Source organism: Diabrotica undecimpunctata, chromosome 8 (assembly GCF_040954645.1).
Source record: "Diabrotica undecimpunctata isolate CICGRU chromosome 8, icDiaUnde3, whole genome shotgun sequence".
In the NCBI taxonomy this organism is placed as follows: domain Eukaryota; kingdom Metazoa; phylum Arthropoda; class Insecta; order Coleoptera; family Chrysomelidae; genus Diabrotica; species Diabrotica undecimpunctata.
Window position 1 is genome coordinate 89,190,540 of NC_092810.1, and position 25,482 is coordinate 89,216,021.

Below are 25,482 nucleotides of genomic sequence, written 5' to 3' on the forward strand. Positions count from 1 at the left end.
GAATTTATTATATTGTATTCGATTTTTTTCTATTTGATTCTATTTTATTCTACTTTATTTTATTTTATTCTAATTAATTGTATTTTACTCTATATTATTCTATATTATATTATTTTGTTGTTTTATTTTATTTTATTTTACTCTTTTATTCTGTTAGATCCTAGTTTATTCTACGTTATTCCATTTTATACTCATTTATTTTATTTTGTTTTATTTTATTTTACTTTATTTTACTCTATTTTATATTATTTTATTTTGTTTTGTTTTAATCTATTTTAATCTAATTTTTTTTTTAATGGAAAATGAAGAGATTTTCCAAACCACCCCATTAACATACCTTCCCATCTGATATGTCGAAACTTCATGGTTATTATTTGGAGCCGCAATACCAAATACTTACAGCTATGTCGTTATGTCAATCTATCGATACTGACATTGATTATGTTATGATGTTAAAGTTTTCTTTGATAGTGATCCAAACCTTCTCCTCATAATAAAAAACACAGCAAAAAAGGATTAATTAATTTGGTTCAGTCGTATGCTAAGTTATGCTTGTACAAACATTTCAGTGATTCATTTTTATTAATATAGATTAATAAGTTGAATGTTTAAATCATTTCTATTGTGAATTTCTATTTGGAATATATTGTGAAACCTGTCAGTTTTTTTTTCAGTTTATTAATTAATTTCCAAGAGCCGTAGCTTTGTTGTTTTTAACAGTACTACATCAAAAATGGTTTTACAAAGTTTAAATCACATATTCTTAGTTACAAAATTTGATTAAGTAATCTATGTTAATACAGAAAATATATAATAAGAAATTAAAATGATTCAAATCTGATTCATCTTAAAGTAGTTATCAAAAAGTAATTGTTTTAGTTCAAATTTAAACTTTCCTAATTGACTTTCCTTCATATTATTGGGCAGCTTATTATACAAGATCAGTCCATTTGAGTATATGCTTCTTTGTGCACCAGAAGTTCGCTTTATTTCTGTATGAAACGTACCCCTTTGCCTAGTATGGTTGTCATGTACATCTTCAGTCAGTATGGGGGCAATATTTGTAAGTACTTGAGAAAGCTTACGTTTATAAATTAATACACAAACTTGCATAGTATTACATTGATTCCATATTGAGTATTCTTCTTGGACAGTACAAATTTTCTGTTGGATGAAGATGCGGCAGTTGAAAAACATATTTAATAGCCCTGTTCTGTAATACCGAAAATCAACAAAAGAATGGAAGTATTGGAAACCATCAAGACACGAAAGCTGCAATACCTGGGGCATGTTATGCGTAATGAGAGATACAACCTACTTCAATTGATTATACAAGGGAAAATCCAGGGCAAGAGAAGTGTAGGAAGAAGAAGAATCTCATGGTTGCGTAACTTGAGGGAATGGTACGGATGCACATCAATTGAACTATTCAGAGCAGCAGCATCTAAGATCAGAATAGCCATGATGATTGCCAACCTCCGTCGCGGAGATGGCACGTGAAGAAGAAGTAATACCGAAAGAGGTCATTGTGAAATTCATTAAGGTAGCACTCCTCACATGGATTGGGCATATAATCAGAAAGGAGGAGGATGCAACAATGAGGAAAGAGCAATACTTTCCAGGTACCTAGACAACTTGGAAGACCACCTAAAATCCATCGAAGTTAAAAGATGGAGAAGAGATGGAAAAGATTATGATGATTAGGATATTTAAAAATGCAAATGTCAAATTATAACGTGACACTTTACCCCTCATGTGAACGAAGTCATATATTAGAAAATATATGTTATGTTAAAAATTTAAAGAGCCAAAATATACTTCGGTGTATTCAGTGAAGGCAATTCTGCAAAATTTTAAAAAATCTGCCCATTTATTTAATTGTTTCCATGAGGACTATATCATTGAGATAATTTCTATAATCTATTTATTACTGATTATATAGTCAGATCTACTTTCAACAATCACCATAATTCTGTTGAAGTTTATCATGATTCATTTGATTACAATAAACATTACTGTACATGCTCCTTTTGTTTTCTAAATTATGGATATGGTGTAACAGCTGGGACAGATATATTATCTTTGAAAAGCAATTGATTCAAATAATAAATTGATTAAAAAATGATTAATAATAAAACATAAAAATTAATAAAAAAATACCATTCTACAGGGAGAGGTTCAGAATGTAAAAATTTACAGCCTTTTATAGATGACACCCTCACAATGATTTATCATTCCCTAAAATCTGAGAAAAGTCAAAAATATTTTAGAACAAAATAATTTTCCACCGGAATTTTACAATCCTCTCATGAGAAAAAGAAACGTTGTCATTAAAAGTACTTTTACCAACAATCCTCAAAAAATCAATAGCTTACATAACACTATGCCAAATAATAACAGCAATAGCACACATAAGAACTACATATTATTGACATACATTAATGGTTTTTCCTAACAAACATCAAAAATGCTTTCTTGATATAACATAAATATTTTTCTTAAATAACCAAAAATAAATTACTAAAAACATACAATACATATTTTTCAAAATTCAAGCTAGTATCAATAAAAACAATCAATCAGATCTGGTTTATGAAGTAAATTGTTAGGACTGTAATTTAACATAGATTGGAATGATCCATCAGCATATATACATAAAATAATTATTGCACACAAAAACAGCAAAAGAAATAATAGACCAATTACTGCAATATTTTATGGAATTATTAGCATTAGCAAAGATGGCTATTGTAAATGATTCATATTAAAAAACAAAAAACCTATATTAATAACCAAACTGACACAATCATTTAACAATTGTTAATTCTTAAACACAGTTAATTCTTAAATACACAGTTAATTCTTAAATACACAGTTAATTCTGTGCACTGGAAGTGCACATAATTCATATGTATTTTTGTTTTTAAGGAATCCAGGTTTATATACCACTCTAATTTAAATACAGAAATTTTCTTTCAGTTTCATTGGAATCTTTCACCAGGGTGAATTTTTCTAGGGTTCACCACTTACCTCATTCTATTTCATCCATCCTGCCCTAACTCCACGGCATGTACCTCCATATATTTCCCTTTTTCTCTGTAATACCGACCCTAGATAATTAAAACTAGTATTTGTCAGAATAATTTTACCATCAAAAGTTATTATCTTACTTTTAGTAGTAGCTCCATCTTTAAATGATCATTTCAAATCCCCTGTTTTTTTCCTACTAAGTTTTAAACTTTTTTCTTCAAGAGCTTGACTCTCCTGTTCTAAATACCTTTTACTATTTTCTACTCAAACTATATAATCAGCATATATTAAGTACTAGTGTATGCTACCTTTAGTTTCTCACCGGAATTCATTTTGGAAGCGAAGCTTCTATACTGGCGTTGTATTACTTTCTTTTCTCTACAGTAAAATGCTGAGGCGAGCGTTACGGAACTACCGCCACAAGATTGCGTCGTCACGGGTAGCGTCATAGAATAGCGATTTTTGACATAGATTGAGTGATCTTGATCAATTCATTTCTAGCCATCATATTGTTACACTTCTTGAAAATTAAATTTATTCAACACCAACAATATGACAATACCATATAACTAACTGACAAGTATATAATAATTTTTTGACGTTTTAAACTTCACTATCTTTTTCGGCAATGGTCTTTTCCTATATGGGATAAATCTTTCGTAACACTGCTTCCTCTTTTATAGTTATTCGCCTCGAATAACTGGACTATCGGGAATCGATTGAAGCCAACGAGGTGGATCAGTTCCATGGTATGGAGCTAGTCTCTCGATATGAACTACCTTGGGTTTACTTCTAGCGGAAAACTGGATGCGATAGATTAGATCATTTATTTTCTGCAGGACGGTGTATGGGCCTTCCCAGTTTCGTTGAAGTTTCGGACAAAGTCCTTTCTTACGTGTGGGATTGTATAACCATACTGGGTCACCTCTTGCGAAAGTTGTACCAGTAGCATGTATGTCGAGCCTGGCCTTGGCTTTATCACTTTGAAGCTTCAAACTTTTACGAGCAAATTCGTAGACTTTTTCTAATTTTTCTTTCAAATTTTCAATGTAGGTCGGGAATGAACGTTCTTCTTCGCAGGGGGGCAATCTTCCGAAAATAAGATCTTGAGGAAGCTTCATTTCTCTTCCGGTGATCATCATTGATGGAGAATAACCAGTTGCTTCATGTTCGGAACTTCTATAGGCTAACAGGAATAGAGGAATTAAACTATCCCAATCTTTTTGATTATCAGAGACAAACATTGAAAGGTATTGACAAACAGTTCTATTATGTCTTTCGACCATTCCGTCTGATTGAGGATGGAGTGGCGTAGTGCGAGTTTTCTTAATACCCAAGATTTTCATTAATTCTTGCCATAATTCTGATTCAAAATTTCGCCCTTGATCAGAATGTAACTCTAAAGGAACTCCATGTCTTGATACGACGTGTGTTATAAATGCTTCTGCTACTGTAGTCGCTTCTTGATTAGGAAGGGGTACAATTTCAGGCCATTTTGAAAAATAATCCATTGCTACCATTAAGTACTTGTTCCCTCTCTCTGTCATCGGAAGTGGACCAAGAATATCCACTGCAAGTCGTTCAAAAGGCTCTCCGGAAAGATGTTGTGCCATTTTACCACGACTTCTTGTTCTAGGACCTTTTTTATCATTACATAAATCGCATTTCCTACACCAATCTTCTACATCTCGGCGACAATTGATCCAGTAAAATCTGTTTCGAACTCTGGCCAGTGTTCTTTTGACTCCAAAATGTCCTCCAGAAAGGCTGCTATGAAGTTCTTGCAACACACTTTTAATGTGTGATTTCGGCAGTACCACTTGTTGAACTATACGTACTCCATCGGGACTTTCCCACTTCCGATATAATAGACCATTGGAAAGATACAGAGATTCCCATTGAGCCCAGTACGCTTTTATAGTTCCAATATATTTGGTTATTTCCTGCCAAATAGGTCTTACTCCATTTTTAAGCCATTCTCGTATGACTTTTAAGTCATTATCTTTCTTTTGACTCTTTTTAAGGTTTTCCAGGGAAGTCTGATCATTATCTTCTTCTTGTATAACTGTGGTTACCTGGAGACTTACTTCTTCGGTTATGTTCTCTTTCTCTTCAAGTCTTTTACAGTACTGGCATTGTCGTTCCAAACAGGGTCGCCTAGAAAGAATATCGGCATTGTTATGAAGACGCCCTTTTCTATGTACTACGTCGAAGTGATACTGTTGGAGTCTCTCTAACCACCGAGCCACTTGTCCCTCTGGCTTCTTAAAATTCATTAGCCACTGTAAAGCGCTATCGTCAGTTCTAACTATAAAATTTCTGTTATAAAGAAAAGTATGAAAATGTTCTAGGGCTTTTATAATAGCTAGGAGCTCTTTTCTGGTAACACAATAATTCTTTTCAGCCTTTCCCATTGTTTTACTAAAATATGCAATAACTTTTTCTTCGCCTTCCTGTTCTTGTGATAATACTGCGCCAATACCATGCTGAGATGCGTCACAATCCAACAGAAATTTACCATCTTCTCGTGGATATGCTAGAATTGGTGCTGTTGTAAGTCGTTTTTTTAAATCTATGAAAGCATTTTGACAATCCGGTGTCCAGTCAAATTCAATGTTGTTTTCGGTTAGTCGATAAAGGGGCTTAGCTATGCGGCCAAAATCTTTAATAAATTTTCGGTAATATGAACAGAGTCCAAGAAAACTTCTAATTTCCTTTTTATTTCCTGGTTTAGGCCAATCTTTAATAACTGAAATCTTCTCTGGATCAGTTTTAATTCCTTCTACTGAAACGATATGTCCTAAATAGTATGCCTCTCTTTGAAATAGTGAACATTTCTTATAATTTAACTTTAAATTGGCATTTCTCAATCTATCAAATACCTCGCTTAAGTTTTTCAGATGTTCGTCAAACGTTTTGGGCATAATCATTATATCATCAAGATATACTAGACACGTTTTCCAGGTAAGTCCTCTTAAAACCATCTCCATTAGACGTTCAAACGTAGCTGGAGCATTACACAGACCAAATGGTAGAACCTGAAACCTGTAGAAACCACAGCCAGTTGAAAAAGCAGTTTTGTCTCGATCATCAGGATGTACTTCTACTTGCCAGTAGCCACTTTTTAAATCTAGGGTAGAAAACCATTTAGCACCTGATAAGAGTGTTTAGTGTATCATCTATTCGTGGCAACGGATAACTATCTTTTTGTGTAACCTGGTTTAATCTTCTGTAGTCTACACAAAAGCGAGTAGATCCATCTTTCTTAGTTACTAAGACTACTGGTGAACACCAGGGGCCCGAAGCTTCTTCGATAATATCAGCATTTATCATGTCTTGTATTATGTTTTCAACTTCTTTTTGTCTAGCAAATGGCAATCTCCGTGGCGCTTGACGAATTGGTCTTGCATCTCCAGTATAAATTCTATGTTGAACTAAACTAGTACGCCCTGTAGATTTCTCGGATTCAAAAATGTCGTAGTTTTCATTAATAAATTCGTTAATTTTGTTTAATTCTTTAGTTGTTAAGTGGTCAACATTTTTGATTAGTTGTTTCACTAGGCTAGCGTCAACTGGGTTACTGGAAGCTGTATTCTTTTTTAAATATTTTTCGCACTTGCTTATTTTTTCTATTGGTGTACAGAATGCTATTTGTTGTTCTTTCTTCAATTTAAAAGGCTTTTTAGACAAATTAGCAACCCTTACTGGAATCATCTCATCTACATTAATAAGGCATCTGGCTATCAAAATTCCATCGCTAACTAGTTCATCGCTTTCCACAACGCCGAAATGTAGACCTTCAGGTTTTTGACTCAGTCTCGCCAGGATGATACTTTCAGAATTTTGAGGAATTTCGGTATCCTCGCTTACTATAACTCTTACTTGAGGTACCGATTCTTCCAAATTTAGGACAATTTCTTTATTTTCAATTAACAAAATTTTATTTTGAAGATCTATGATAAATTTGTTCTGCATAATATCCATCCCAAGAACGCATTCGTCTTTAATATCGGCTACAAGGAAAATGTGTTTTATCAAGGTGTTACCAATCTGTATAGTTGCCGTTATCTCTCCATGAATCGGAATAGTGTGGCCTGAAGCTGTTTCAAGAACTAAGTTTGTTTTAGTGGGTTGAAGTTTCTCATTCAGAAATCCGGTTCGAATAAAGGATCTGGTTGCACCGGTATCAATAATAAAGGTGCATTTTTGATTCTCAACGTAGCCCTTAAGTAATAAATTCTGTTCATTTTTATGTAAAGTATAAGTGTGAATTTGGGGGCTTTTATTAGATACAGCCGACGCCCGCCCCTTAGTGTCGACTTTTATTCGTTTCCCTGGCTATTGTTTGCGTATCTGTGCTCAGTTGTGGGAGATCGATTTCTTAGAGACCTATCTCTACTAGTATTTCTAATAGGACTATGTGATGGGCTTCTGGATGTCGATCTAGGCGACCTTCTAGCCTCATACTTTGGATGTTCTCGCCTTGTTTGGGATCGGCTTCTGCAATTGTTTTGAAAATGTCCTATTCTCCCGCAATTAAAACATCTTCTATTTTCATTTCGAGGTTTTTGTTGAAGATTTTGCAGTATGTTTAAAATTTGGGATAAAATAGGTTCTTGTTTATCTGCGGTTATGATTTCTTCATTTTCTTGAAATCTTATTTCTCTTAATTTTGGGCGAGATTTGGAAATGCTTTTTGCCGCTTCATACTCCTGGGCTGAGACTAGTGCTCCATTTAGCGATTTGTGATGTTGTAATCGGAGAGCTTGTTGCATTTCAACATCCTGTAGTCCATCTATGAATGCCTGTATTCCAATTTGTTCCAGAAAATCTTTAGGTGCCTGGGGGTATGCCAAGTGCAATAGTCTTTTAATGTCGGCTTCAAATTCTTGCAGGCTTTCGTTATGTTTTTGATATCGAATTTTTAGCTGACTTTGGAAAACCTGCTTTAGATGCTGTTGGCCATATCTTGTCTCTAAAGCTTCAACGAGAGAGGTATAACTGGGTGCATCTTGGAGAAGGAATTGCAAAACGGTTGCTGCCTGTCCTCGAAGCGACACCACCAAAGAAGCTGCCATTTCTTTTTCATTCCAGCCATTTGCTCTAGCTGCAGCTTCAAATTGAAAACGATAAGTTTCCCATGCTGTCTGACCATCGAATGTGGGTGGTTTTAAAAATTTACTAGTTCCAATTGTACCTGGTTCAATTATGGAAGGTGATGAAGCTGTTTGTTTAGATTCGACGTTAGTTACTGAAACATTAGGTAAAGAAGCTTGTGTATTAATCTTGTTTTCTAACTCAACTATTTGTATTTGTAAATTAGATTTCAAATCATTTTGTTGTTGTTCTATTTTATTTTCAAAATTGTTTTGTTTTTCTTCTAACTTATCTATTCTACTAGTGATTTGACTTATCTCTAACTGAAAATTTTCGTGAATTTTGGATAAACCATCTATGATTTCTACCTCTATTTTTTTACGCCTCTCCTTCTCCTCTTCCTTTTCTTGCCTACGCTTCTCATTTTCCGCTTTCTCTTCTTGTCTACGCTTCTCTTCATCTTCTTTCATTTTTAAAAACCATGCAGGGGGTCCGGACGTATCCATTTCTTTGTCAAACTCAGTGGATCTTGTATTTACCATTAACAACTGCTAAATATTTCTTTATCCCACCGCTGTCACCAATGTTACACTTCTTGAAAATTAAATTTATTCAACACCAACAATATGACAATACCATATAACTAACTGACAAGTATATAATAATTTTTTGACGTTTTAAACTTCACTATCTTTTTCGGCAATGGTCTTTTCCTATATGGGATAAATCTTTCGTAACAATATATTTACTCTAAGCAGGTTTAAATTTAAACTGCATGAACAATAACTAACAAAATATCATCATCATCTTGGTGCTACAGCCCTTAGAGGGCCTCGACCTTCTCAGGCTTTCTACGCCATTCTGTTCTGTCCCTTGCTTGCATTTTCCAGTTGCCGACTCCGATTATCTCGGCATCTTGTGTTACCCCGTCCATCCACCTCAGCTTTGGTCTACCCCGTCTTCTCATTCCCACGGGTTGCGCTGTTAGAACATTTTTTATCATGTTCGATTCAGGGGCCCGGGCTACATGTCCTGCCCACTGCAGGCGGTTTCGCTTAATTATAGTGGTAATATCTTTACCACCAAACGTGTGCTTGTAGATATTCTGCAGTTCAAAGTTATATCTACGCCTCCATATTCCATTCTCACAGACCGCTCCGAATATCTTGCGTAGCACCTTTCTTTCAAAAATCGATAGAGCGGATTCATCTGTTTTAGTTAGCGTCCATGCCTCTGATCCATATGTGAGAACGGGGACTATCAGTGCTCTATACAGCCTTATACGAGTTTTTTGAGACAGACGTTTGTTAGCTAAGTACTTTGATAGACCATGATAACACCTGTTTGCAATTATTATTCGCCTTTTTATTTTCTCAGATGTGTTAGTCGCCATGAATTTGGTTTTATTTTGATTTATATGTAACCCCATTCGTTCTGCTGCTGCTACTAGCTCGGTTAGGATTTCCGCAGTTCTCGCCCTGGTTCTTGTTATAATGTCCACGTCGTCTGCATCTTCTAGAATTTGGACTGATCTATTAAATATTGTCCCCTGCTATCTAAATTAGCGTCTCGTACAACTTTTTCTAAAGCGACATTAAAAAGCTGACACGCCAGCGCATCTCCCTGCCTTTTCCCCCTATGTATTTCAAATGGGGTTGACGAGTCGTTTTGAATTTTTACTGTTGATAACATCTTCGCCATTGTCACTTTTATCAAACATATGAGTTTTTTTTTGAATTCCTAACTCATTCATAGCGCTGTAAAGACTTGGTCTTAAGGCACTGTCATATGCAGCTTTAAAATCCACAAAAATATGATACATATCTATGTTAAACTCTTGCGCTTTTTCGAGGATCTGTCGGAGTGTATGGTTAATGGTTGAACGTCCACGCCTGAATCCTGCCTGATATTCTCCTAGAAACGTTTCGGTATAAGGCTTCAATCTCTCGTGCAAAATGTTTGACAATATTTTGTAAGCTATATTTAGGAGAGTTATTCCGCGGTAATTAACTAACTAACTAACAAAATATATAAGTACATTAAATGAGAAATAAAAAATTAAAACAATATCTGTTACTAAAATTGCGATTCATAACGATTGTCAAAATTTAATAAAAGTCTTAAATGTCATTCCGATTAATAACAACATTGAATCATCAGCTTAAATTTTTATAATAATTCTTGTTTTAAAATAATTTTATATAAATACAAGTATTATTTTTAAACATATTATTTAGTTTATATAGTAATTAAATTTACTATCAAATGATATTTATTTATAATTTATTATCAATATTTGGTCTAAACTTGACAGGTTTGTCATAAGTTAACAACTTGTATGCTTTGTTAATACGTTAACAGGTGGCGTTAGGAGCAAACATAATAATTTATTGAATTTATTCAAAATATAAAAAATAAGTAAATAATAAAATTACTTTATTTAATTTTAAATATATTATTTAAATTTTAAAAATACAGAAAACATAGTACGAAGCTTCGCGCTAATCTACAGTAGCACTTTTTTTATTGAGCATCTAAGCATCAAAGTAACACCAGTTGTTACAATTTACAAAATTCTTCTTGTAGTGACAAACTAACAAAAAATAATGAAAAATAATGCTTTTGAACATTTGGTCGAATTTTGAAAACTAGAATCCATAAGCAAATAACGAGTTTATTACGAAAAATATTCACAGTATAGCGATACTGTCTTAAACCTCAAATTTATTGTTTTAATTCGGATGAAACATTTATTGTAATATATTATTAATGAATTTATTGTTATCTGTTATTTCTGTTAATTAAACCTTAAATGCAAATATAAACTCACACCACAAAACTTCGAAAACTTTGTCAACGACAGTGTAACTGGATATTTTGATTTTATCTATCAAAAGCTTAAATTCTGCAATAAAGAGTTGACTGAATAATCTACGTAGTATTACCTCATCCAATGCTAAATACCTGATACCATAGTAGAAAATATCCAGACTTGTCTGAAGTAGCTGTATTATTAATTAATTTTAAAATTATATTGGTACTTTATTAGTCAACTGATGACCCCCTTAAAATACTAGCGCATTTTAAAACTTGGTTATCACGGAGGTTTAAATTAAATATATTTCAACAAACAGAAACATTCAGAAAAACACTTTACATGTAGGCTATTTACTAGGCTTCCCCTAATATACTCATTCTTAATTTTATCACTTCCGTCCATTCATCCATTCAAGCATAATTCTATTGCATGCGTCTCCATCGACCCCCCCTCCCCTCTCTCTCACTCTATGAATCTATAACACCGATCCGAGGTATTTAAAACTATTTACTTTACACAATCATGTCATTATCCACAGTTATAATTTTATTTGCAGTAACTCGGTTTTTAAATGAACATTCCAAATATTCTGTTTTTGTCTTACCAAGTTTTAAACCTTTTTCCTCAGGAGCCTGTCTCCACTGTTCCACTTTTTGTTCTTAATCGTCAATCTGATACATCATTAGCACACATTAAGCACCAGGGAAAGTAACCTTGTAGTGTCGCTGTTATCTGATCCAACACTAATGAGAATAAATAAGGGACTACGCACCGAACCTTGGTGAAATCTTACTTTTACATGAAATGTATCAGTCTTTCCCACACGTGTCCTAACACTAGTTGTTACTCCCTCATACATATCTCTCACATATTTACATATTTTATCTATATCTTTTTAACTCTATCATATGCTTTTTTAAAATCGATTAGATCAAATCTCAGAAGAGAAGAAAAGCGTATCCATCGAATTAAGAAGAGGGAATATGACCTTCTTCCCTAAGTGCCGTCTCCCAATCGGAGGTTGGATATCATCATCATTATCTTGACTCTATCTACCGTTGCTCTTAAGAGTTCTATTGAACTGCATCTATACCAGTCCCTTAAAATGTTCAATCATGACACCCCCCTTCTTCCTATCTTCCTATGGAATATGAACAGAAAACGTTAAAAAATATACAGTTTATTTGATAAAAATGAAACAATAAAATACTACAAATCCTTAAAACATCTCTTCGTCGACCTGAAAGCATCTTACGGCAGTGTTAAAAGAACTGCATTATATAATGCAATGATAAACTTTATAGAATCACACCTAAGTTAATTAAATTGAATTAAATAATTTATGGATTCTACCGTGACTCAGCAGCGCACCCAGAATTGACCTCTGGGGGGGGTTTTGGTTGGTCACCGAAATTTTTTTTATGATGTTACCTCAATTTTGAGTCCTTAAAATGTGTGAGTAACAGTGTCGGAATAGGGTCCTGGGGGGGGGGGGGTTTAACCCCCAAAACCCCCCCCCCCCCTGGGTGCGCCACTGCCGTGACTTGATGAAAATTCGTTTCATGTAACAATAAAACACTGAAAACTTTGTTTTCAAAACTTCCACAAAATTTATTATAAAATCTTATCACTACAGCTGTTTCGGCATAGTGCCTTTCTCAAGTCTCTCAACTCTGGCTTTTACCAAAGAAACATCGTGCAAAGACATGCAGTAATTACCGGACCATAAGCCTGATGAGTCCCGTTTTGAACATCTTCTGAGGATCTGCGAGTAATACATACACGATATTAGAGGAGAGAATTAGCAATACTCAATTCGGGTTTAGAAGTGACTTGTAATGAAATGACTTGAAATGTATACATCTGTGCAATCAATTTTGAAAAGGCCTTTGACAAGATCCGACAACAAAATGCTAGAATGCTAGAAATATTGAGAACAGCTGGATTGGACGATAAAGATTTACGAATAATTACAAATCTATACTGACATCAAGCGGCAAGAATAACAATTGAACAATAACTGTTGGATGAAGTAAATATAAAAAGAGGAGTGAGACAAGGTTGTATACTGTCGCCTTTAATCTTTAACTTGTATTCAGAGGAAATATTTAAAGAAGCCTGAATGGAGACAACAGAAGGTATTATTGTAAATGGTGTAACCGTGAATAATATTACATATGCCGACAATACCTTAGTGCTGGATAATTGCGCTAATTCTAAATCTAATGAACAAAATAAAATAAACCTGTGATCAGTATTGATTAAACTTAAGGTTAAGAAAATTAAATATATGATAGTAAACAAAATTATATATGACAGTATAAAAGTCGGAGATGCTATACTGGATAGAGAAGAAAAACTCATGTATTTCGGCAGTAATATCAATGAGAGTTACGAGTTGGGATCTAACCGTAGAAATTAAAAGCCGAATACAACAAGCCTGAGCTGCTTTTGTAAAAATGGAGTGGAAGCGTGAGTGAGGCTATGCTTAAACGCTTGGAAGCCTTTGAGATGTGGACATAAGAATAAGCTGGGCCAACAGAGTTAGAAATGAGGAGGTCCTTAGACGGCTGAACCAAAAACAACACAACTGGTCAATATAATAAAGAGACGCAAGCTAGAGTACTTCGGTCACATTATAAGACATCCTGAAAAATATGAAGTTTTGCATCTAATCATTCAGGGAAAGATCCAAGGTAAACGTGGTCCTGCTAGAAGAACATCATGGCTGAAAAATCTGAGACAAAGGTACGGAAAATTGACTACATCATTATTTAGAGCTGCTGGCAACAAAGTTACGATAGCGTAACAGCGATATGGTAGCCAACATGATATCCAACGATGGATAACGGTCATGAAACTAGAAGAAGAAGAACGTATTATTTATTGTCCATGGCATCAAAAAAAGTTTAGCGTGACAATAGGTAAAAGGCAAATGCTTTTTGCGATGTTTTCAGCTGTACAAGTGCAAAAAAAACTGAGAAAGTTTACGAAATACAAATACCCTTGAAATATCGTATCAGTTAGGTTTGTTCATAAATTATTTATAATAAACAAATTTCATTTTTTAGATTAGTTTAAGAGATAACAGTCATTATTTAAATATAATCAATTAGTAGAAACGCTTAATCTTAAAAAGTGCTTTTTGTTTCATCGGTAATCTTGAAAAACTGCCACTTTGATATTTTTAAGGTGGGATTAAACCACAATTAATTCTTATTAAAATTACATTTTTTAATTAGCTTTGACGTTTCGATTTCCAATCAGGAAACCACTTACAAAAAAAAATTTAAAAGGTTTAAAGATTTGCATAATGTTTATTTAAGAATTTTTTGAAAACGATTTCCGCTTGGAAATCGAATTGTCAAAACTAAAAAAAATTTACTTTTAATGATATTTAATTGTGGTTTGATCCCATCTTAAAAACATCAGTGTTAAACATGCCACAAAAAAATAGATTCAGAACTATTTTGTCACTTAATTATTATGTACGGAATGTCCAGAAAGAGGATATTTTGTGCGGTCCAGTAGAGGTTCGTACCGGTCTGAGACTGTGTGTCTGAGTTTGCCACGCAAGACAGACTGGCTGGAAAATTTACATCTCCGACGAGATGTGGCTTGTTGCAAGGACTAATAGGGGACGTCCTACGGATAAATAGGACCATAGGACAGGTGTGAATATAGTATAACCAAATAAACACCAGATCAATTAACAATATGACATAGGGACTGAAGTTATGCCACTAACTGTAGATTTGTGATTCTGCTTCATCTAATGAAGACTTGATAAGGTATAAATGGATGTTTCCTACTTGGAAACTTTTCCTCTTATACGTATACCTCTCTCATATATAATACTCTTGAAGTATATCATTCATACAAAGTTGTGTGTTATTTTTTGTTACCTTTTATTTATTTAGGTACTCAAAAAGTGCTTTTAATTATAATCAGCATAATTCTAGATATTGATTTATCATTTATTTGACTACAATAACGTTTAGTGCACATGTTGCTTTTGTTTTCTAAATTGTAGATATGATGTAAAAATTGGAACATCTATTTATCTTTAAAAAATTATAGATATGCTCTCAAATAATAAATTGATTAAAAAAACATACAGAAGTTAAAACACTTTATCATTGTATTTAGGTATATAAAATAAACATGTAGTTAAAACTTTTTAAAACTTTTACAAGTGTCGTCAAAATTTCTACATTAGCAGCATAACGTTTTCGATCTAATCAGATCATCTTCAGTGCATTATGTACTTGAAGCTAACAATGAAATTAGATTTCTATGGCATCCATATATGGGTTACATCTTTCCAAACTTAAATTATGTGTTGACTCTAGGTCGATGACAATGGATAAATTATTACTTGAGGAACTACATGTCTCTCTGCTCGGTTTCTAACACGTGGTTCTTGTCAGTTAAGACTCATGTATCATGGAATTTAAATATAATGTGAAAATACTATTGCAATTAGTAATGGCTTTTACAAGTCTCGGTCTTTCCTTAGGTGGAGAACCTAAATGTTCATTCTTTTGTGTCTATTGAGAAACTCTGCTGACTGTAGAAATACTAAACTTTAAAGCTGATGCAACTCTCTAAAACACTGTTTTTTAATTCTATTATCTGTTCTAAAATACTTTCTAAATATATTTAAATATTAATAGACCTATATACCTCTCTAATGGCTTCTAGTGATAATAATCGACCACCGTTATTTTTTTCACTCTCAAAATATTTAATTAAATTTGCAATTAATTGCTTGAAATGGGTGGTCAAATGCGACGGCATTTTTGTTTTAATACAATTCAATTAAAATATGCAACAATTTGAATCAAAATAATCGAGAAACAAAAGTAACGGAATTTGGTGTGTAGGCAGTTTTAACCAACTTCGCAACTATAAACACAAATTTTACATAACTTTCTATAGGACAACAAGGGTTTGTCACTTATAGTACAGATATTTATCTTTGTTTCACACTCTTAATGACAAAGAGAAACCTCTTATTCAAGATCTTGGTGTTATTATGGACTCCACATTCTCATTTGTCAATCATATTGACATGATAGTTTCTAGAGCTCAGGTATGCTTGGATTTATTAAGAGAAATACCTCAGACTTTGAAAGTATTAAAGCTATTCGATTAGTATAATGTTGTCTTGTTAGACCCCTATGAGAATATTGTTCTTCAGTCTGGAGCCCCTATTATACCTGTCATATTCACAGAATTGAACAAGTGCAGAGAGGATTTCTGCGGTACCTAGCAGATAAAGCAAATATTCCAAAAATTAATGATTATTCTTACGATTTTGCATTATTGTAAGAGACATTCTCATTACTAATGTTAAAAGTGCGAAGAGACTAGGCAGAAGTAAAATTATTTTTTTTATTCATTCATTGTATGATTGACTACCCTTCATTGATTTCTAAAATGTTGGTGGAAGTTCCAGTTAGGAACACAAGATCACATATCATCTTTCATCAGCCCTTTAGGCGGACCAATGTTGGTTTTAATTCATACATGTCTAGAGTCTTACAAATCTTCATTCAGATAATCTTGAATTTTTTAACATAACTTTCAGCAAATTTATGAGTGTGAACCAGTGGCAGAATTTTTGTGCTAAACAAATAAACAGTTAATTAATTAGTTTAATTTCTTTATGTATAAATTATTGTGTAGTTAGTATCGCTATTGAGGTTGTAAATTTTTACAATTGTACCTAAAAGTGGGTTAATCCCGTTGATAAATAAATAAATCTTTAATATACATATTTGGAAGGTTTTGTAGAAAATAACTATAGTGTATTTTTATGTATGAGAGAGTAATAAAACAATAAATTATGTATTCAAATCCCTAAACTGTTGATACGGGTGACTCAATGAAAAACAGATATTTGTCAACAAGTTTACAGAAGTATATAGGAAAACAATTTTAAATTGAGTATGACCACCAGGTATAAAGGTTGGAGCAGAATAGAATACAATAGTTGCAAGGGTTACTAATCCCTAAATAAGGTTGCCAGTGTCGGAGTGATGGAGGTTAACAGGTACTAATGAATTTGCAAGAAATGTAAGATGTTTATTTTATTGGTTATATATAACCAATAAAAGTTTAATAAGTACCTACCTATTTGCAAAATAAAGTTTAATTCTTTAGATAAAATAAAACGTTTTATTTTATCTGAAATGAGTGCATTCCACGAAGTAAGGGTTTCAACAATCAAACATTTAATTCTTTAATTCCAGGAATCTACGACAGTAATTGACTAGATAATTACCTTCTAAACTTATTCCACAGAAAATGTGATAGTGGGTTTTTCCATTTTGTAGGAAGGTCCAAGTGGCGTATTCAAAATTCTTAACAGTTCACTAAAAGTAGGTACTTCAGTTGCAAGGTGCAGTTTATTGTGTATACTAGTGTTATGGAAAATTTGGAAGTACCGTGTAAACGCCGAAAAATTGGTCCTCTAACAGTTAATGAAAAAACATTAATATTTAATTGTTTTAAATCATTTACAGACAAACTTTTATGTGAAAGTGTTGATGAGACCGTTGAGTTAGTTAGCAGTACACTTGGTGTTGGGAAATCTACGATTTACAGAGTTATTAAAGAAGAGAAATGTGGTAGTTTTCAAATGCCACGTAATGCTCCAGGGAAACCAAAATTTCAAATAGAATATCATTTTAAAGAAGGACTTCGACGGAAAGTGCATGAATTCTTCTTTAGACAAGAATTTCCAACATTGGATAAAGTTCTTGTCTCAGTTCGAGATAATAAGGATTACCCAGAAATGAGTCGAAGTACATTATGGAAACTTTTAAAAGAAATAGGCTTCCGCTGGAAAAAGAATCCCAGAAAGTCTATTTTATTAGAAAGAAGCGATATTGTCATATGGAGAAGACATTTTCTAAGAACCATAAAGGAAATAAGAAACCAAAAAAGAAAAATATTTTATCTTGATGAAACATGGATCAACGAGGGTCATACACCAAATAAATTTTGGCAGGATGAAACTGTTACAAGTCAAAGGCACGCTTTTGTAAATAACTTATCTACTGGTTTAAACCCACCATCAGGAAAGGGACGCAGGCGATAATAGTACACATTGGCAGTTCAGACGGTTTTGTTGAAGGTGGTTTATTAACTTTTGAATCAACTCGTACCGGTGACTACCATGAAGACATGAACGCTGATGTCTTTCAAGAATGGTTCGAACAAATGATAGATCTTCTTCCTAAGAACTGTGTAATAGTAATGGATAATGCAAGTTATCACTCCAGACTTATAGAAGGACTGCCCACAACCAAGTGGTTAAAAAAAGACTTGCAGAATTGGCTGAGTTCAAAAAATATTACGTACCATCCCGGATCTATAAGAAAGGAACTTTATTCGTTGTGTGCCCTTCATAAAGAAAAATTTAAAAAATACGAAATTGATGAAATTGCCAAAAATCGTGGAATGACAGTACTTAGATCTCCACCATATCATTGTGAATTAAACCCGATTGAACTGGTATGGGCACAGATAAAGAGTGAAGTTTCAAGAAAAAATACCACTTTTAAAATTCATGATGTTAAACAGTTGTTTTTGGAGGCCGTAAATAATGTAAAACCTGAAAACTGGTAAAAGGCAGTAAATCACACTATTAAAGAAGAGGAAAAAATGTGGAAGCTGGACAATATTACTGATAAAATGATCGAGCCAGTTATTATAAATCTTGGTTCTGAAAGTTCATCTTCTGAATCTGATTTGGATTTGTAACAAGTAGCTGTAAGTTTTATATTAATATTTTTATTCATCTATTTAACATACCTTAGACGGTTTTAAAAACTCTTTTTCTCTTTTGTAATTTTTAAAAATTAAAAAAAATGTGAATGTTTTAAAACCCTTTTTAATGTAGGCCAGTCAGTTCTAATATAGTGTGTGATAAAAGAGGTCACTTTTGTTTACATACACATAACACTTTATAACACTGAAATAATTCATTTATTTTTTACAATTATTCAAAGTAATTTTTCAATTAATCTTGAGCACGCCCATGGAGTAGTCGGAGCTACCAGTTAAAATTATGCTAATTACTCTCTCGTTCATAAAAATAAACTATAATCCACAAAAATGTGATTTTCTTTTAAATCATTTTATTGTAGTAAATACTCTAATATTTATTTTAATATATTTAAAGTCTTATAACACTAACAATAAAACACGATCATTTTATAACGTTTAGTTATTTAACCGTATAAATTTATATTTATCACACTGTACAAATATATTTATTAGACTGACTGTAAAATCTAAATTGCTGTTTATATATATATATATATATATATATACAGTAGACTCCCTCTATAACGAGAACTGAAATGACAGACTAATTACCTCGTTATAAGCCGATCTCGTTATATCAGACAATAATAATACTATGCATACATATGAATCTGTAGTTTTCTAAACCATTAACTTCCTATAGTGAAGCCATTCGAAGCAATATAAGATGCTAATAAATATTGTTTGAATGACGTTTTTGAAAAAAAGTTATTTACTTTTATTGTCAATGAAATAATATATATTAAAACATAAAAGAGTTGTTTACTTTTATTATCAATGATATACGTTAAAACAAAAAATCTGTATTTATATTTTTTTCGAACTACATAATGTATAAAGCGTATTTTCAAGGATAACATAAACTATTGCTTCTGCAATTTTAAGAACTCTGTCATTTTTAACTGCTTTAAATGGTCCAGTATCATTCTATCATATTTTCTAAAGATGTGAAACAGTTGTATTTATTCATTGTAAAGAAGTTTATTGCGGGCTGCAGTTAAGTTTATTGAGGGGCTGTTTGAAAAGGTATTTATTTATAGCCACGACCCCACCAAACACGTATAAAACACGTTTTTGGATCTTATATTCTCTCGTTATAACCAAATTTACCTCGCTATAGACGGTTATAGTTCAATAGAAATTTCACGGGACATCTAATGTATCTCGTTATAAGCGAAACCTCGTAATAACCGTGTTCGTTATAAAGGGAGTATACTGTATATATAAACAACACAGATTATTAGGGCTGGAGTCAGTAGGTTTGGCCGAGATTTTATAGAAACACTCTTTTGACTTTTGGTCGAGCTTTCGGAATTCTTTTATTCCTTCTTCAAGACACTGTAATTAGAAGAAAGTGTAAATATTTACAACATATCTCAAATTGTCATTACAACTTACTAGTCGTTGAGATTATTTTTTTAAAGCTACGACACTCAACATTAAAAACACACATATAAAATATAACATTTAAAATAATGGACAATATACATTTTAAAATTTAGTTGGAAAGTTAAAATTTTGTTAGTGACATCTTTTCATGGTGTGTTTTGACTGATCCATAGAGAACAGAAAAAAAAACAAAAATAGTGTGATTAAAAAGTAATTAGGAGTTCTTGCTATTATATTAATGGAAGTAGTATCGTAAACCTGTCTTGATAGTATGCAACATGTTTTGTATGCAGGTGTATTACGGTGTGTATATGTAAAAGTAAATCTTTATTTTATTTTTGATGTTTTGTCAGTAGGTAACAATAAATGTTGCTCAATTTATCTATGTCTGACTTTTTATTTATACAAGACGTATTAGATTTTATGAAACACATTTCCAAGAAAACACGTTTTGAATGGTTTTTTCCTTTGCCAGAATACAGGAATCCTCGAAATTAAATTCATGTTTTAAAGTTAATGCATGTTCTGTGAGCGCACATGCGTTTATCTTTTTGGTTTTTATGTCGCTGCGATGTGATATTACTCTATTGTGAAAATTACGAGATGATTCTCCGATATACACGTTTTTACAATTGCCACACGGTATAGAATAAACAACATTCGATGACTCCTGTATTGTGAAAGGATCCTTTGTCTTTGTGTACAACTTCGATACCGTTTTCACATTCTTAGTTGCAATTTTTAAGCCACTAACATTTTTGAAAATGTTCAATAGCTTAGGTGTGAGAACTGGAATATAGGGTAGGCAACCATACGTTATTTTAGATTGTGGTAGCTCTGATGTGTTCTGTGTCAATGTCTGTGTCAGTTGTCGGACTTCACTCACCTCATTATTATGAAAATTTTGGTTGTCCGAAAATTGCAAAGGAAAAGGAGAACCAAAAATGAGTTTATTCAAAAGCCCTGTAGGATAGGAGTTCTCTTGTAGTATAGATCTCAACTTTTTTAGTCCCTTGTCCCTGAACTCTACATATGTGTGATAAGTTGTTAACCCAAGTTTTAAGGGCCAAAACCAAATTTGTTTTCATCTTAGACGGATGTTGAGAATAAAAGTTTATGAAACGGTTACTAAAACAAGGTTTGCGATGGTTCTTACAGAATAATTTACGAACAGTTAAAAATTGAATTTCATTATATAACAGCTCGCTAGAATATCTTAAATTTTTCCCATAAATAATTCTAATTAGCCACTTCTGAATAATGTTTATAGAATGCAAGTAATTATTCCGTATTCCACCCCATCCTAAAAGGGCATAGGTAAATTGAGATTGTATAAGTGCACAATAAAGAATTCTTAAATGAGTTATTCCTAAAAATTGTTTTAAAAATTTAAAACTTGATAGTAGCCCTCTTAAATTAACTACTATATTATTTGCTTGAGAATTCTAACGTAAATGTTTATCAATTATTATACCTAGATATTTAATCTCGTATGTATATGGAATTTCATTTTTTGCAATGACTTTTAATGGGCCAAGATTTGGCAGGTTACTTACATACGATGTAAATGGCATATATTTTGTTTTATCTACATAGAACATAGCTGTGTCATGTGCAAAGCTTATCTTACCTGTAATATTCAGTCTGAATAGATCATTGTTGTAGATATTGAAGAGAATTGGTCCTAAGACTGTTTCCTGCGGGACTACATAGGATATAATTCTTCCCTTACTAATTTCTCCATCTATATAAACATGTCGTTGCCTCTTTAGAAGATAACTTTTTAGGATATTATATGCAAGCCCTCTAATACCATATTTTTTAAGTTTGGTTAGCAATATTTTATGTGAAACAGTGTTAAATGCCTTTGATAAATCTACAAATATACAAAGAGCTGGTCTTACATTATCAAGAGCATGTAGATGTTAGCTGTTAGATCACAGATTACATCTTCAGTGAATTTTCCTTCTTGAAATCCATACTGACATTCAGATAGTATCTGTGAGATTAGATACAACACCATCGTTTTTGTTAAATGTTCCTGAATTGTGTATTAATCTATAACCCTCAATTTGAAACAAATTCAAATCATTTTGTTTAAACGTTTCCGTTAAAATTACAAAATCGAAATCTCTCTTACATTCAGATAAAAAAATTACAAAGGCATCAAAATTTTTTTGACAACTTCTTATATTCATATGCATAATATTAAGAGGTTGTATTAAATTATTAATTAAGGCATTAATGTTTGTGATATGATATATAATTAAGGCATGATTTTTATTGATTTTAATAGTTAAATAAAAATCTTAAAATCTGTTGATATAAAGATAAAGAATATAAATATTTTTCAAACAAATATTAAAATATAGTTTTTTTGTGAAAAAAAAATCCAAGAATAAAGGTCCATACGTTAACCACAATAATTTAATTCACCCTTTTTTTTTACTCTACTCCACTCACAGCCTGACGTCACATAGCCCGACCCTCCTGCGCAATGTCATATCTTCTTTTCATTGTATTATGTATATTATATATATATATATATATATATATATATATATATATATATATATATATATATATATATATATATATATTATATATTATTATATACAGTATATTCCCTCTATAATGAACACGGTTATTACGAGGTTTCGCTTATAACGAGGCACATTAGATGTCCCGTGAAATTTCTATTGAACTATAACCCTCTATAGCGAGGCAAATTTGCTTATAACGAGAGAAAATAAGATCGAAAAACGTGTTTTTTTACGCTCTTGACCCGGACGTGGTTATAAATAAATACCCTTTTTAACTGCCCAGCAATAAACTTAACTGCCGCTCGCAATAAACTTCTTTACAATAAATACAACTGTTTCACATCTTTAGAAAATATGATAGATAGAATGATACTGGACAATTTAAAGCAGTCAAAAAGACAGATTTCTTCCAATTGCAGAAGCAATAGGTTATAGTATCCTTTAAAATACGCTTTAAACATTATGTAGTTGGAAAAAAATGTAAGTAAAGATTTTTTGTTTTAACGTATATCATTGACAATAAAAATAAACAACTTTTTTTTGTTTTAATGTATTGCATTGACAATAAAAGTAAACAACTTTTTTTCAAAAACGACACTCGAACAATATTTATTAGCATCTTATATTGCTCCAAATGGCTTCACTATAGGAAGTTAATGTTTTAGAAAACTACATATTCATATGTATGCACAGTATTATTGTTGTCTGATATAACGAGATCGGCTTATAAGGAGGTAATTAGTCTGCCACTTCAGTTTTCGTTATAGAGGAAGTCTACTGTATTATTTATATATATATATATATATATATATATATATATATATATATACACATATATATATATATATATACATATATATATATATATATATATATATATATATACATATATATATATATATATATATATATAATATATAACTGTTTTGGATGGGTTGGAGTCAATAATAGGGCTATTGGTTAACTATTTTTTTATTCTCGAGCTTTCAATTGTGTTTACAATTATTATCAAGAGCTAAAAAAGACAAAATACTTACAAGGTTGAACTAAAAAGAAAAAACAATTTTTGTTAACTTACCAAATAAAAATTAGTTTGGTAAGTAAAAATCACTGCTTACATGTTCAAAATATTTAATATAAAAATGTTTTGATCTAACAAATGTTTCTCCGAAAATTTCTATAATTTTGAAAACATTTTTTTATTATAAAAATAATTGAATTTATAAATAAGTTCAAATAGCAACCAATTACAAATAGCCTCAATGTCATAAATGCCAACATAAAATTTTTATTTTTGACAATTATATTGCCAAAAGTAAAACTTCGTTTAAACATTCTTTTTTGTTTAGTAACAAAAAGAAGAAGATTTATTCACCCTTGACAGATGTCTGAAAGAATGTGACAGATATATGGAGAATTAAATATGACATTTTTATATTTAATATATTTTAAAATTTAGATTATAAATTACAGTTTCAAAGAAGTCAGTGTCACCGGCACCATCCTTTGCGATTTGTTGTTTGTAGTTCCAAGCTGTTACGGAGTCACAAGATAAAAACTATGATGCGTGGAGCTTGGCTGTCAGGGGCTAATAAAAGCTGTGAAGATAGTAAAAACTGTTAGTAAAAGTCTTTATTGTAAAAATATATAAACCACCTGATAATTCCTAGCACCATCTATTAACGAGAGAACTAATCCAACCACAATATATTATATGAGTTTGGCCAAAAAATGGCTTTGCGAAAAGATCCAAGCAGCTTGGTTCCTTTCTGCATAATGAAGGTGGTATAGGACAAAGAAATAATTTTCCGAGTTGTATCATTAGATTTCAGTATCTAATTCGGAAAATTATTAATTAAGTTGTACTATAACAAGAACAGTTGTGAACTATTACCGAAGCTGTTAAAACGTGACTCTGTATTGTTAAAACAATTGTAATTTGTGGGTACCTACCCAAATAAATATTAGCAGATCTGCAAGTATTCTTTCAACGGTAAAATTTTTTATATTTTTATATTTAATCAATACTTTAAAAAAGTATTAATTCTCACTAGTAAAGCTAAAACCAAACAGGGATTACGAACATCCGCTTAAAAATTGATAGATCGCTAGAGAGCATATGAAGAATGACATAAAATGGACTGAAAACAAAAAAAAGTTCATATTATCTTTCAATTTCAGGTTCCTATTTTTGTTATGATAACCCCGCTGCCTTACAAGATAAAATAAAAGAGAATCTAGATTTATCTGAGGTACAGTATACCTCTTTATATTCAGTATATTCTTGGCCGAATGTTGTATTGAATATTATTGGAGGTTTCCTTATAGATCGGTAAGTATAGTCGATATAATATTTATTTTTCATTTGAGTTGAAAGTTTTTCTATCACACAACACACCACTTGCTCCCTTCGTTCATCTGCATTCATTGCCATATATCCATTCACTCATGCTACCCATTCCAGGATTCTGGAATCCTATACTAACTTGTACAGGTTTAGAGGATGGGTACCATATGTTTTGGAGTGGAAAAAAGTGTGTACCGCTTGCGATCTAATGTCTCGCAGTCATGCAAGATATGGTTGACTGTTTTAGGTTATCTGCCACAAATTCTGCAGCTTAGTTTATATGAAACAGTCCATAGTATATAGGTGTCCCTTGACTGGCACATGTTCAGTAAGGAAGCCTGTTATGACTCTGAACTGATTCCCGCTGATTTTCCGCAGTATTTCAGCCCTATTAGCACGTGTCCGTTCAATATATATAT

At 32.2% G+C, this 25,482-nt stretch overlaps 1 protein-coding gene across 6 annotated transcripts in view; it reads left to right on the plus strand.

Annotated features, from left to right (window-relative positions):
• Positions 1–25,482, plus strand: part of LOC140447748 (lysosomal dipeptide transporter MFSD1) — a 112,052-nt gene that overhangs the window by 5,776 nt on the left and 80,794 nt on the right. For all 6 annotated transcript variants that reach the window (XR_011951632.1, XM_072540579.1, XM_072540581.1 and 3 more), the window contains exon 2: positions 24,898–25,048. Coding sequence is in view for 5 of the 6 variants with exons in the window: in XM_072540579.1 (XP_072396680.1) it covers positions 24,898–25,048 (151 nt within the window). In the remaining variant the exon portion in view is untranslated. The remainder of the gene's footprint in view (positions 1–24,897; positions 25,049–25,482) is intronic.